General features: G+C 34.1%; 1 protein-coding gene across 1 annotated transcript; it reads left to right on the top strand.

The window, feature by feature from the left end:
- The first annotated feature begins 2957 nt into the window (after window positions 1–2957).
- Window positions 2958–9913, top strand: psmf1 (proteasome inhibitor subunit 1). Its single transcript, XM_067373631.1, has 7 exons — window positions 2958–3321; window positions 3531–3683; window positions 3780–3862; window positions 4565–4753; window positions 7555–7608; window positions 9334–9492; window positions 9615–9913. The coding sequence occupies exons 1-7, from the start codon at window positions 3193–3195 to the stop codon at window positions 9664–9666; spliced, it is 819 nt and encodes a 272-aa protein (XP_067229732.1). The 5' UTR covers window positions 2958–3192; the 3' UTR covers window positions 9667–9913.
- The last annotated feature ends 3819 nt before the right edge of the window (window positions 9914–13732 follow it).

The raw sequence follows: 13732 nt of genomic DNA, 5'->3' as shown, positions 1-13732 counted from the left end.
CTTATTTGCATGTTTTATCAGGACTGTGTCGTGATAAGTACTGTAGCTTCATGGAGCTGGTCCAGCTTTGATGTGCAACTGAATAGCTCGTATTTCATGATAACGATGAGTCATGTCTGGACCTCATTAGGTAACCAGTGGAAAACCTTCACACATGGTGGCCTTATTCTCAGACAAACCTGAACCTGTGTGGACAAACCTACTGAAACTATGAGGTTATAGATCTTATGTTCTGTATGTGATCTGAAGTCAACATATGCCTTCAAGACAGCTGGCTCTAGAACTTCATACCTATCAGGCTTACAGTAAATCCTCAAGACTTTGAGATCTGAACTGATCTAATTTTTCCAAGCTGAATACCTACAGTCTTTAACATGGTAATGAAAACACCTGTTTTGTGTTTTCCTGCATGTCTATGGCGAGAGAAAAAAAAATGAAAAATGCTAGATTGTTGTGGGTGGTTGCCAGGATGTTGCCGTTTTAGTAATTTTCTATATTGTTAGGGTGTTCTCAGTGGTTGCTAGTTCATTTCTAGGTGGTTCCTAGTTGATTTTTGCATATTCTTGCCTCTAAATATATCTCCTTCAGATTTTCACACTATCATACACTCTCAGAAAAAAAGGTACAAAAGTTGTCACTAAGGTGGTACCCTTTCAACAGGTACACTTTTGTACCTAAAGAGTGCATATCTGTATAATGATGAGGTAATAAACCTTTTCTAGGAGGGGGAGCCATGATTCATTACCCCTTGAGCCTTGAGTGCCATCATTCAGGAGGACACTGAGCTGACATACAAGGCTCTTGATTGCTGTTGCCATCAAACAGACATCTGGAGGCCATAATGGCAAAAGGACACTTTTCATAGCTCCCTTGAGAGCAAATGGAGAGCTGACATGAAATGTCAGAAGTGTTTTCTATTTGAACATATTTTATAATGTAATTCATTTCTGTGATCAAAGCTGAATTTTCAGCATCATTACTCCAGTCTTCAGTGTCACATGATCCTTCGGAAATCATTCTAATATGCTGATTTGCTGCTCAAGAAACATTTCCTATATATTTATTATCACACATTGAACACAGTTGCACTGCTTAATATTTTGTGGAAACCGTGAAACATTTTTCGTGAATCTTTAATGAAAAAAGGTCAGAAGAACAGCAATTATTTATCTTTCTGACGGTATATATGTCTTTACTGTCATTTTATCAATTTAATGCATCCCTGCTAAATAAAAATATGAATTTGTTTTAATTTTTGACCCCAAACATTCATAGTGTATGCATTTATTACGTCACATTTATTGAAAGACTACATGAAATACTTTTATGTAATACAATATCTTCATATTCATAAATCCACAGTGCATTCAGTGATCATATTTTCAGTACATTGTGGTTTATATAAGCATTTTGTTTAATACAGGATAGTCACAGAAATTCTGTTAAAGCAAAAAATGTCAAAGCAGCAGTGATGTGTATAAATAGTCTTTAAATAAAAGTTTAAAGGTCTCTTTTAAGTGCTGTAATTGAATGTAAGCAACACTGAAGCATTGATTAGATGGCAGGCCTGCTCTCTGAAGTGAGCTTCTGTGCAATGTGTTTTCAATACACTGTAAGTCAAACCAGATGCTGCTGTTATCATTATTCTTAGCTTGAGAATGTCTAGTAAAACCATGAACATGAACAATGAACATGAATCTTTTTGTCATTATTTCATGATTTCTGAAGCACAACAAGTATTAAAATGATCATTTGAAGGGGTTGCATTGTGATCAAGTAGGCTATTGTTAGGAGTGATACTTTTAGCTTTTTGCTATATAGTGTTTACTCTTTTGCAGCCTGCAAATATCATATACATAATAAATATATCTAAATATATAACAAATAAAAGTTATGGTAACACTTTATTTTAAGGTTACTACATGTACTTACTATAGTAATAAAAGTAAACTATGCATAATTACAAGTAACTAATCCTAACCTTAACTCTATAAGTACATGTAGTTAATTAATATTACTTAGTAATTATTTGAGTAAGTACAATGTAACTATGTCACCTTAAAATAAAGTGTAACCAAAATTATTATTACTATTCAATCTAATCAATAAATTAATTAATTAGTTATGAATTTATCAAAAAGCTCATTAACAAGCAGTATAGTGACAAAGACAGAAACTATATATACTGTAGCCAGTTCAACAGTGTAATTAGAATACTGTACTAATTACTCTAAAAATTATTGGACTACTTATTACTAATTACTCATTACTGGCCGCATGTCGTGTTGTACCTTGTTTTTGCGCACAAAAAGTATTCTCAACACTTCATAACATTAAGGTTGAACCACTGTAGTCACATTGACTATTTTAATGATGTTTTACTACTTTTCTGGACACTGAATGTGGTAATTATTAGCCCTAGTAATTATGTTGCTTTCTATGGGGGATTAAAAAACTCTCGTATTTCATCACAAATAAATTAATTTGTGTTCTGAAGATGAACGAAGGTCTTATGGGTTTGGAACGAAAAGAGTAATTAATGACGAAAATGTTATTTTTGAGTGAACTAACCCTTTAAATTACAGAAATTAGATTACTTAGTAATTAATTACACCCAACACTGACTGTAGCTGTTACAAGAAAGCACTGTAACATGGTAATGCATAAATAAATAAAAGTTGTTATACTTACAATGTGATCTTTTGTAGAACAGCACACAAACTACACAGACAAAATCAGGCAAACAAACATTTCCGAACAAACAAAGTAAACTACTGGCTTAAATGCATGTATTTAATATAACGAATGTTATATTATATATTTCGAATATGTTTCGGATTAGTATTAAAGAATGTTATTAATCAAAACTTAGATATTATCAAAATCTATTTTCCAAATGTGATTTTACCACCAACGGAAGTAACGTTCGGCGAGTTGTTTCCAGTCGGGAATATTTCTCGTCGGACCGCTTCTGCATGACCAACAAAATTTGAAGTAAACATTTTCAAAATGTACATTTGAATAAACCTATATTTTTTTCAAAACGCACGTAACATTAAAATTCTAACGAAACATTACTGTCAGATCTGTAGCGTCCATACGCCATGCATCCAGAGTGAAGTCGCTCTTTATTTTGACACAGACCGCCGTTTGTTTTGGTTTCATTTCTGCTGAATATCAGTCAGTTTAAAGATGGCTGGACTGGAGCTGCTATTCAACTGCGTATCAAACTCTATAACCTGTTCTCAAGATGCTCTGATCTGTTTTGTACACTGGGAAATAGTGAAAAGTGGCTATAAATGTCTTGGCATTGGAGATGAGGTAAGTGAATGATGACGACTGCTGATAATCTGATATAAAAAAAAAAAAAAATAGCAGTCATGTATCCTTACTGAAATGCCTTACACTTATTGCATTGCATTGGATAAAATATAAAGCAAACAGGCATTTGCAGCAAATGCTTTACTATATTGTTTTGGTGGCGCATCACAGATATTTGCTTGATTATAAATGATCGATTTTCCTCACAGCCTAAAGATGAAGAGAAGAAGTCCGAACTTCTTCCACCTGGCTGGAATGAGAGCAAAGAGCTGTATGCACTCAGATACAGATCAAATGATGACAGGTCAAACCTACTGCTCAAAGCCTTCACAGTGGATTCAACCCTGATCTTCAATTTAATGGTGATTAAGTTGAATTACATGCAATGTATGTCGTCGTCACAGATGACAGTATAGTGTTAGACTGGATGGATTTCAACATTTTTGTATCATTTGCAGGACTCCACGACAGAAAAAGTAACCGATCTCACAATTAATGTCAGTGAATATGTTGAAGAGGCCAATCTGCAGACGTATGAAAGGTTTGTCAATTTATTTGGTGCAGTTTTTTAAGGGGGAATTTCATGGTTTTTATGGTGTCCATCTGTCATCAGTGCAAACTGTCATTACTCATATATGCTTTTACAGCCTTTTCTGACATTCTTTTGACCTTTCAGGCAAGACCCATGTTAATAGAGTGTAATATGGCACAAATTTTGATTTTGATTGTTATCGGATGTGTTTTTAACAGCTCAGCGCAGAAGAATGAAGAAATAATGTGCACAAAAATGCAGCCTTATTTAGATTAATAAAATTCACATTGGCAGATATAAACATTTCCAAACTTGTGAACAGTTGTAGATATTTTTTTAAAGACATTTATAGTTTTTATTTGCCAAGCATGGCCTAATGAGATGAAAAATACATTAAAATTTTTTTAAATGTTACAAATTAAATCTGATAAATGCAGTACTTTCTGCTCATCTGAGAATCCTCAGTGGTGGAAATAACTTGCATCATGAACTTTTTACAAAAAATGATTAGTTTTTCCATAGTTTTCTGAACATATTCAAGCTTTCTCTTGGAAAAAAAAGCTCAGTGCCAACATATTTGTGATGGTGGCAATATTAAAAATGTTCTTTAGCCATCATAAATCACAATATATAACAATAATATCTTCTAAAACATGGAAAGGTAAATCAAAAAAGGTTATACATTGTCTAATGTATTAATTTTGCTTTCAGCGTGTTTAAGAACACAGATGAGTTGGCCGCGAAGCTAAAGTCCTCACTGCTGCCCACTAAAAAAGAGGAGCGTCAAGGAAAGACAGAGAAGAAGACAGAAAGTGAAAGAATCTCAAACTTAAGGGACCCTCACCGTGATCCTCTCCTAATCCCAACCAGAGGCCCTTCAAACAGACAGCCTCCTAACTGGTAAACGTTCATTCTCTCACTCTTGTTTTCATGCAAATTATTCATTGGTTTTCAAGGTTATCAACTTTTTAGAGGAATTTCTAGAGGTAATTTTCAGATGCAGTCTGTGGAGATTTGCACTCAAGCAAACAGCTGTTGCTAAAGTTACCACATCAGGTGATCCTCACTTCTTTTTTGGCAGCAATAGGCACATGGTGAAAATATGCACACTGAATAATTTTACTTTTGTGGTATGTATTGTTAAAAAACAAATAAGGACCTTATTTAGAGGGTCAGTCCCATGCGCTTGTGTATTATTATAACTGAAACAAACCATATGAAAACGAAAATGTGAAATAGCTGATATATATATATATATATATATATATATATATATATATATATATATATATATATATATGTATGTATGAGTGTATATATTTAATATTTTATAAATATACATACTTATATATGTATTAACATTTTCATTCCATTTTCAACGTTAACTGAGTATATATATATATATATATATATATATATATATATATATATATATATATATATATATATATACAGCTATGGAAAAAATTAAGAGACCACTCCAAGTTCAGAAATCAATGTTAAGTGGTCTCTTAATTTTTTCCATAGCTGTATATATATATATATATATATAGTAATTCAGTTAACATTTTATAAAATATTAAATATATATATCAGCTATTTCACAATTTCGTTTAGTTTATTACTAAATAAATCTAAAGTAAAATGAAATAAAAATGAATGAAAACATAAAAAACAACAAAATTACTAAAAATGTAACTGAAACTGAAAAATTTAATTAAATGAAAATGGAACACATTTAAAATTAAAACACATTATAAAATCAAAAAAAAAAAAAAAAAAAAAAAAAAATTGAAATGAACCACCGTGATCAAATCCCAGAGAACATGATGACGCATCATTATAAGTTCACACATATCAAAGCAGACAATTCTTATTTTTTATGGAATATAGCAGTGTTAATATAAACAATCTATTGTGCACATCATTATTTAAAAAAAATAATATTATTTGCCCTCATAATATTTAATCAAGATAACTTCCTCCCCCACTTGCAGCAACATCTCTTCTCTAATTATATTTACTGGCGTGAGGGCGGGAAAACCTGTCACTCACATGAGATCCACCAATAGCAAACCACAACCATCCAATCAATTATTGATGAACAAGTCCCACCCTACATTTGTACTTGTTCAAGAAATAATTTCACATATGTCGCAATAAAGACATAACTTCCATTTCATGCCAACTTTACCTTGAATAGAAACTATATATTAGCTCTAATAGATTGAATTAGATCACTCTGTGAGTTTGCCTGCATGTTTGTCGAGTTAAAGTTCATCTGTAAGTGTGCTGGGAGTTTGAGAGTGAGTTGTGTGTGTGTGTGTGTGTGTGTGTGTGTGTGTAGGTGTCAGCTCATGCCCTCTGTCTTGTTTAATATTTCCCAGCAAGAGCTCTCTCTGCTGTGCTGTCTATTTTTGTAGCACTGAGGGTAGTGGGTTTTGTGTGTCTGGCACTGCAGACTGTGAGAGATGCCCAGTGCCAGCATCACTTCCATCAAACACAGCCAGTTTGGGAGACTTAGTAAAGTCTGTTTGGTTGAAACCCACTCTGTATATTTTTGTAAGATACTAGGAAGGAGCTGTGGGAGATGCAGCATTATTGTGACCTTGATTTCTCTGCAGTCTCTATCAATAAAATGTGGCAAAAGAAAGAATAGTTTGAAGGAAGAAAGAGAAGAGGAAATGATTGAGGCTGCGCAGTGGTGTCCTTAAGGTCATGGCAGAAACCCAAAGATGGATTTCGGTGTTTGTCTTCCACTTCCCCTTCCTGGGTTCACAGTGACCCCTATCAGATTCTTTATGATGTCAGCGATTTATCGACTTGCTGTTGCTGTGGGCATGATGTAATTCAGTCACACGTGTTCTGCTGCCAGCCACTCGAGTGTCTCGGGTTAAAGCCAAAGAGCCCATAGCCTTTCAAAACACTGAGCTGAGTCACATTCTGCATATGGAGATTCACAGATTAATCTACATTCTGAAAACTGATCAATCAAACAACCGTTAGTTTTTGTAAAAAAAAAAAACAAACAAAAAAACACTTGTGTGTTTGGCTGTTTGCATTATTTTGTCATTTTATTGCTTGGAATCATACACAATGAATTATTCACTGAATTAATTATATTTAATACAGTTCCATTTAGGCATTTAAATATATATATATATATATATATATATATATATATATATATATATATATATATATATATATATATATATATATATATTTTTTTTTTTTTTTTTTTGAAGGAAATGTTTACTTTATTTAACAAAAATGCATTAAATTGATCGAAAGTGACAGTAAAGACATTTAGAATGTTACAAAAGATTTCTGTTTCAGGGTAAATTACTTTATATTGAAAAAACTTTATATTAATCTAAGAATGTAGGGTCATATTTTTGATCAAATTGTGAGCCTTTGTGATACATTTTAAAAAATCTTACTGACTCCAAACTTTTGAAGAGTAATATATGGTTGTATTATTAGTATTATGCAGTAATATATATAACACATTAATATATATCACAATATATATATATATATATATATATATATATATATATATATATATATATATATATATATATTCAATATATTAAATATATATATATATATATTCAATATATTCAATATATATATATATATATATATATATTCAAATCCTCTTCTGAAATTTCTTTCTTTGTGTGTTGTTTTTGTAGGCCTGACCCGATGGCTCCATTTGCTGCAGGTGGTGCCGATCTGGACCCTTTTGGGTGAGAAATCCCATCGCTTATTTGCCAAAACAGTCATCTATAAATGCATCATGCATGTTGACCTGTAGATTACAGATACAGAATCATTCTTAGGGGGTTTTCACACTGGGCACACGGTCTGAATCTGAGTACATTTGTTCCAGGCTCCCCCCCATAGAGTTGGTCTGGTTTCACACACATTTGATTCTGTCGAACACCAGTGCATCTTACGTCATCACAAACGAGCACGGTGCATGATAGCAAACAGAACTCGGGTCAATATATTGTGATGTTTTTATTAATTTGGTGCTATTATACACCGTAGTGAATGCGTCTACTGTATGTGCGTCGCATGAACTTTCTATGGAAGCTTGTTTCCGCCACAAAATAAAACAATTTACTGTTGCACTTAGGTGCTTCTATTGTTCTCATTTGTAAGTCACTTTGGAGAAAAGCGCATGCTAAATGATTAAATATAAAAGATAATTGCGACTTTATATCACATAATTCTGACTTTACAACTCGCAAATGGAGAAAAAGTCAGAATTGTGAGACGTAAACTCGCAATTGCAAGAAAAAAGCCTGAATTGTGAGATAAAAAGATTTTTTTATTTTTTATTCAGTGGCAGAAACAAGTTTCCGTAGCTTTCTGCTGTTTGCAAACGGACTCATTGTGGAGACGGCGGATTGCAAGCCATTCATTGGCAGTTCTGATTGCGTACATTCTGCACGGTTACACCGCACACTCAATCTCGCTCGTATCCCAGGTAGGTTAGCGCTATTATTATCCCCTACATGTGTTTTGTCAAACTAATGACATCGTCATTGGCTAAAACGCGTGCGCAGGTCAAGCCTCTGTACACGGACAGCTGCGGACAGCACGGATGCGGACTACTTGTATTTATACTACTGAAAGTGTATGCTGTGGTCTGCTCGGCGGACATGTTCCACACATGCGCAGAAGCAACAGACTTCTTCACACAGCCTCTCTTCAAATTCAACGTCCATGTTGTTTTTTCAGCGCAAGTGCAGTTTTTGCTTTTGTAGCCTAGTGGCCTTATGTACTTATTCACACAGTCACAAAAAAATGCTAGGATGTCCGCAAAGAGCCTCCACGTACACCCTTCGATGATTATTTTTACGTCATGGGGACCCTAACGAACCCTTGCGTACGCGGAAAGTATAACCGGGGGCTTTACTATACTTCCTGAACAAGTGTGCACCTGAGTTCAAAAACGTAATGTATTCCCTACATTACTCCACTAATATAGTTCACTTGAAGGAGTGAATGAAATCGAGCAAGTGAATTCAGACCTTGAGTGCGCCGGACGAGACGCAGGACTCTCAGAGTGCATTATGTGTATTCTCTAGCCGTTGAGTGTACATCAGTTGAACACTTGTTATTGCAGTGCATTATGGGATTGAATTGAACACAGCCAAGTTTCTTTCGCGCTACAGTTCCAGTGCAACCGAACTCCGACCACCCCCTACAGGAAGTCTCTGGTGCACTCCCGGGTCCACATGACGGCTTTTACATCACCATTTGTTCATGCAAACTAAACTGCCTGTGTAAAAGCACCCTGAGATTTCTGGACCACCCTTATGTAGAATAATATAGTATGAGAAAGTAGTAAGAATAAAATCTATTAAAGGACATTTAGGAATTAAAATGAATGAGTACACCTTCAAGGAACGACCTTGCGTGCTGAATTATTAATAGGTCTCGTCTCTTGGTTCTTTCTCCAGGGGAAGGGCAGGAGGAATGATCGTCGATCCATTACGTGCCGGGTTTCCTCGCTCAGGGTTTGACCCCTCCTCTGGTATTCCTGGAGTCCTCCCTCCAGGCGCTGTGCCCCCCGGTGCCCGCTTTGACCCCTTCGGTCCGGTTGGGCGACATAGGCCCGGGTAAGAGTTTTAATGGGAATTTTATTGCTGCCAATGATCTGAGTTCAGCTGTAAAAGTGTACTTACCTCATTTTACATCATATCCTCACCTCTTATGTCTTCTCTTTGGCTTTATCTTTCAGGCCAGACCCTGATCACATGCCTCCACCAGGCTACGATGACATGTTCATGTAGAATAAGGAGGAAGCACTAATGCAACATCCCATAATTCTCACTGCTCTGCAGTCATATGCACTTTGTTTTTGAATAAACTGTTGTGAAACAGAATTCCTTAAAAAAAATAGCACAACTAATTTTCATTTTGACATTGACAAAAAACAACAACAACAACAACAAAAAACATCACTGATAATTCAATTTTTTCCTGTTCTTTTTGCTACTGACTCAATCTGCATTGGTAAATTAAACTGCTTTTATTCTGTCCCATTTCTCTGATGTGATTGATCTCTTTCTGATATTAAATGGAAAGCAAGTTTATATATATATATATAGCACATTTCATACACAATGGTAATTCAAAGAGCTATACATAAAAATTAAATAAAAATCATCATAAAATAATAATGATTAATAAAATTAACAATAAAAAGTAAAAAAATAAGGTTATAATAAAAAATATTTAATTTCAAATATAATTAAAATAAAATAAAAATATTTAAAATAATAAATAAGAAAAGGAATACAAAAATATTTTGCAGTGCATCAGTTGGAATCTGTTATTTTAGTATCACTGAGATACTATTATAGTTTTTATTAATAGTTTAATTTGTTCTCTTGCATTTTTTATTTTAATTTTTTGTTTTTGTCATTTTATAGGTTTTTTTTATGGCAATTACCAGTTAGCTTGGCAATTAGCTGAAATAAAATAAGTTTCAGTTTGATAAATTTCATTTTATTTCAGGTAATAAAAAATGGTTTTAGTTTCAGTTTTAAGTCAATTCAAGTCGCCTTTAGTTCTATAGTGCTTTATACAATACAGATTGTTTCAAAGCAGCTTTTTTCAGTGATGAAATCAATGATCAATGATGCAAACAGAGTTCAAGAGCTGTAAAGCAGCTCTAAAAAGACAATAGTGTCATTGTTCAACAATGTTTTAGTTTAATTCAGTTTTAGTTAACTATAATAACCCTGCTTATTTAGTAAATGCACAGCGAAACACGTTTTTAGTCTGGATATTAAAGCCATTGTTAAAGAATGCAAAAGTCTTATACCTGACAAATGAAAGAGTCAAATTTGTGTCATTTTTCGAAGCTGTATGACATAATAAAACAGGTGAAATAATCCATAGGCTTCATTGAAGGATGGACCCAAACCATATCTAGAAAATAGAAAATAACAGAGACTTGGGGCTGAGCTTTTTTTGAATAGTTGGATCCATAGCCACGTGGGCAAGTGCTCAGACAAATGGTGCGGTTGTACAGGTGACCTGAGTTTTGAGTCCTGGCTTGAAGTCCTTTCCTGGTCCAATATCCCTGTCCAATAAAGGCAAAAAAGCCCAACAACTTGTAAAAATATAGTTTAAATGTGTCATCTGAAAAGTTACAACTGTTTTTAACTTGTACTCCTACATGAACTGCATTGAACTTGCTCAGTAGTCTCTTTAAAGTATCAATAGATGAATTCAAAGCTTCTGGAGCTTCAGTGAGAAAGATGTGGGGAAAGCAGCACCAGCAGCAGATGTAGTGGAAATCAATGCCTGTAATGGCCACAGTGAGTCACGATGCCCGCAATGTCAGTGTGACTATCCTTTACTGCCAGAGATAAAGACACTCTCTAGGGTGTCCTCTAGACATGGCTGCACTAAAATAGCAGATATCACTGTGAGAATCAAGTGCTTATTTGTTTAGGGAATTCACAATAGAGTGAAAATACTTCTGTGCTTCACATTTAAAGGGAAAACATGTTCCTAAAGTGCCCAAACACTTTTAAACACACTTGGTTCACCCCAAAATTAAAATTCTACCATTAATTACTCACCCTCATGTCGTTCCAAACCTGTAAGACTTTTGTTCATCTTCTAAATGCAAATGAAGATCTTTTTTGATGAAATCTGAGAGATTTCTGTCCCTCTACTGACAGCTATGCAACTGACACTTTGACGCTTCAAAAAGTTCATAAAGAGATCGTAAAACTAATCGAGTGGTATTGTCCAAATTTTCTGAAGAGACGATCGCTTTATATGATGAACAGATTTAATTTATGTTTTTATTCACATATAAACATTCATCAACACACATCAGTTGTGGTAAACGGAAGCTCAAGCACTGCTGGTGGATGAGGAGAGACCCCTGATATGATTGTAAAGCACTTTGGGTGTACCGTAGTATGAAAGCGCTATAAAATGCATAATTTATTCATTCAAGCATGTTTGCTTGACATGCGAGAACCAATGAGGTTCGCAGCACATTTGAGTTTCAGCAAGAACCAATGAGGTTTGTTCTCGCATGTCATGCAGGTTTGGTTGAGCTTCTGTTTGTTCGCTGACCAGTGTTAATATGTGAAATTCAATCTGTTCATCATTTAAAGTGATTGAGTATCTTCAAAAAATTTGGACAAAATCGATCAATTCATATGGATTAGTACGGAAGAGGATTATGGCCAAGCAATAATAAAAAAATAAAACCATCTCAAGATTAAAGTTGTTAAATTTCAAGAAAAAAGTCGAGATAAAATGTTGAGAATAAACTCGTTAAATTACGAGAAAAAACTCATTAAATTTCGAGAAGAAAGTCAAGATAAAATGTTGAGAATAAACGAGAAAAAGATTTTACGAATTTGTTCTCATAATTTACTTTTACTTTAATGCATTTGGCAGACGCTTTTATCCAAAGCGACTTACATTGCATTATACTATACATTTGTATCTGAGTATGTGCAATCCCTGGGATCGAACCCATGACCTTGGCATTGCTAGTGCCATGCTCTAACCACTGAGCTACAGGAAAGCGACTTTTAACGACTTTTTTCTCGTAATTTAATTTTTTTCTCATAATTTAACGAATTTGTTCTCATAATCTAACAAGTTTTTTCACGTAATTTAATGACTTTATTCTCAACATTTTATCTCGACTTTTTTTACGAAATTTAACGAATTTTTTCTCATAATTTAACGAATTTGTTCTCATAATCTAATGAGTTTTTTCTCGTAATTTAACGACTTTATTCTCAACATTTTATCTCGACTTTTTACTTGAAATTTAACATGTTTTTTCTTGTGATTTAATGAGTTTATTCTCAACATTTTATTTAGACTTTTTTTCTCAAAATTTAACAACTTTAATCTCACGATGGTTTTTTTTTTTTATTATTGCTTGGCCCTAATCCTCTTCCGTAGATTCGTTTTACGATCTCTTTATGAACTTTTTGAAGCATCAAAGTGGTAGTTGCGTAGCTGTCTGTGGAGGGAAAGAAATAGCTCAGATTTCATTAAAAATATCTTCATTTGTGTTGAACGAAAGTCTCACAGGTTTGTAATCAATGACAGAATTTTCATTTTTGGGTGAACTAACCCTTTAACTTTGATCATCCTAAGGTTATCATTAGCAAACCTCTTTAAAATATGAAATATTTTGCTTGAAAAGTGTGCTTGTGCTACCTTTTTAATGAAACATTGTTATCTTGTGCAATGATATTCAGATATTTTTAAGTGATACTTTTTTCTAAATACTGTCCCATGCGATTCCTCGGCATTCCATGTATCAATTAAATCAAACAGGTATCGCAACAAAAAAAGATTTATTTCACGCATGGAAACAGTATAAAAAGGTGACACATTTGCCTTGAACACACATGAAGTGGTTACAGATTTGAAATGCACAGCTCACATTGTACACATGCAATTCAAACACCCCCACTCTCTACATTAAAAAACAGAGTGAAAAGGCCCAAAAGTACCATGGTACTGCATTTCATTTGAATATATAACAGTCTGTTTGGCTCACACAAGTATTATGCACATCATTAAGCCTCTGCAGTGTTAGAAAGCTGCACTTGTGTTTGTAATTCCCAAGGATTTCTAGGAACTCTTTATAGCCTGACTTCATGATTAACCTTCACAGATTGTACAACAATGATAATTTAGTAACAAAGATGAGCAGCTGCTTCTAATCAGCCCAAACAGCTATACAAGCCCCATAATTGTGCTCATTTGAATAGCATACTACCATACTACAATATTTGCACATATTTGTATGCATGGAATACACAGATGACCTACTACATTTGTTGAAATGTGCAGTAC

This window comes from Chanodichthys erythropterus, chromosome 21 (assembly GCF_024489055.1).
Source record: "Chanodichthys erythropterus isolate Z2021 chromosome 21, ASM2448905v1, whole genome shotgun sequence".
Taxonomy (NCBI): domain Eukaryota; kingdom Metazoa; phylum Chordata; class Actinopteri; order Cypriniformes; family Xenocyprididae; genus Chanodichthys; species Chanodichthys erythropterus.
This window is presented reverse-complemented; position numbering and strand designations above follow the sequence as displayed.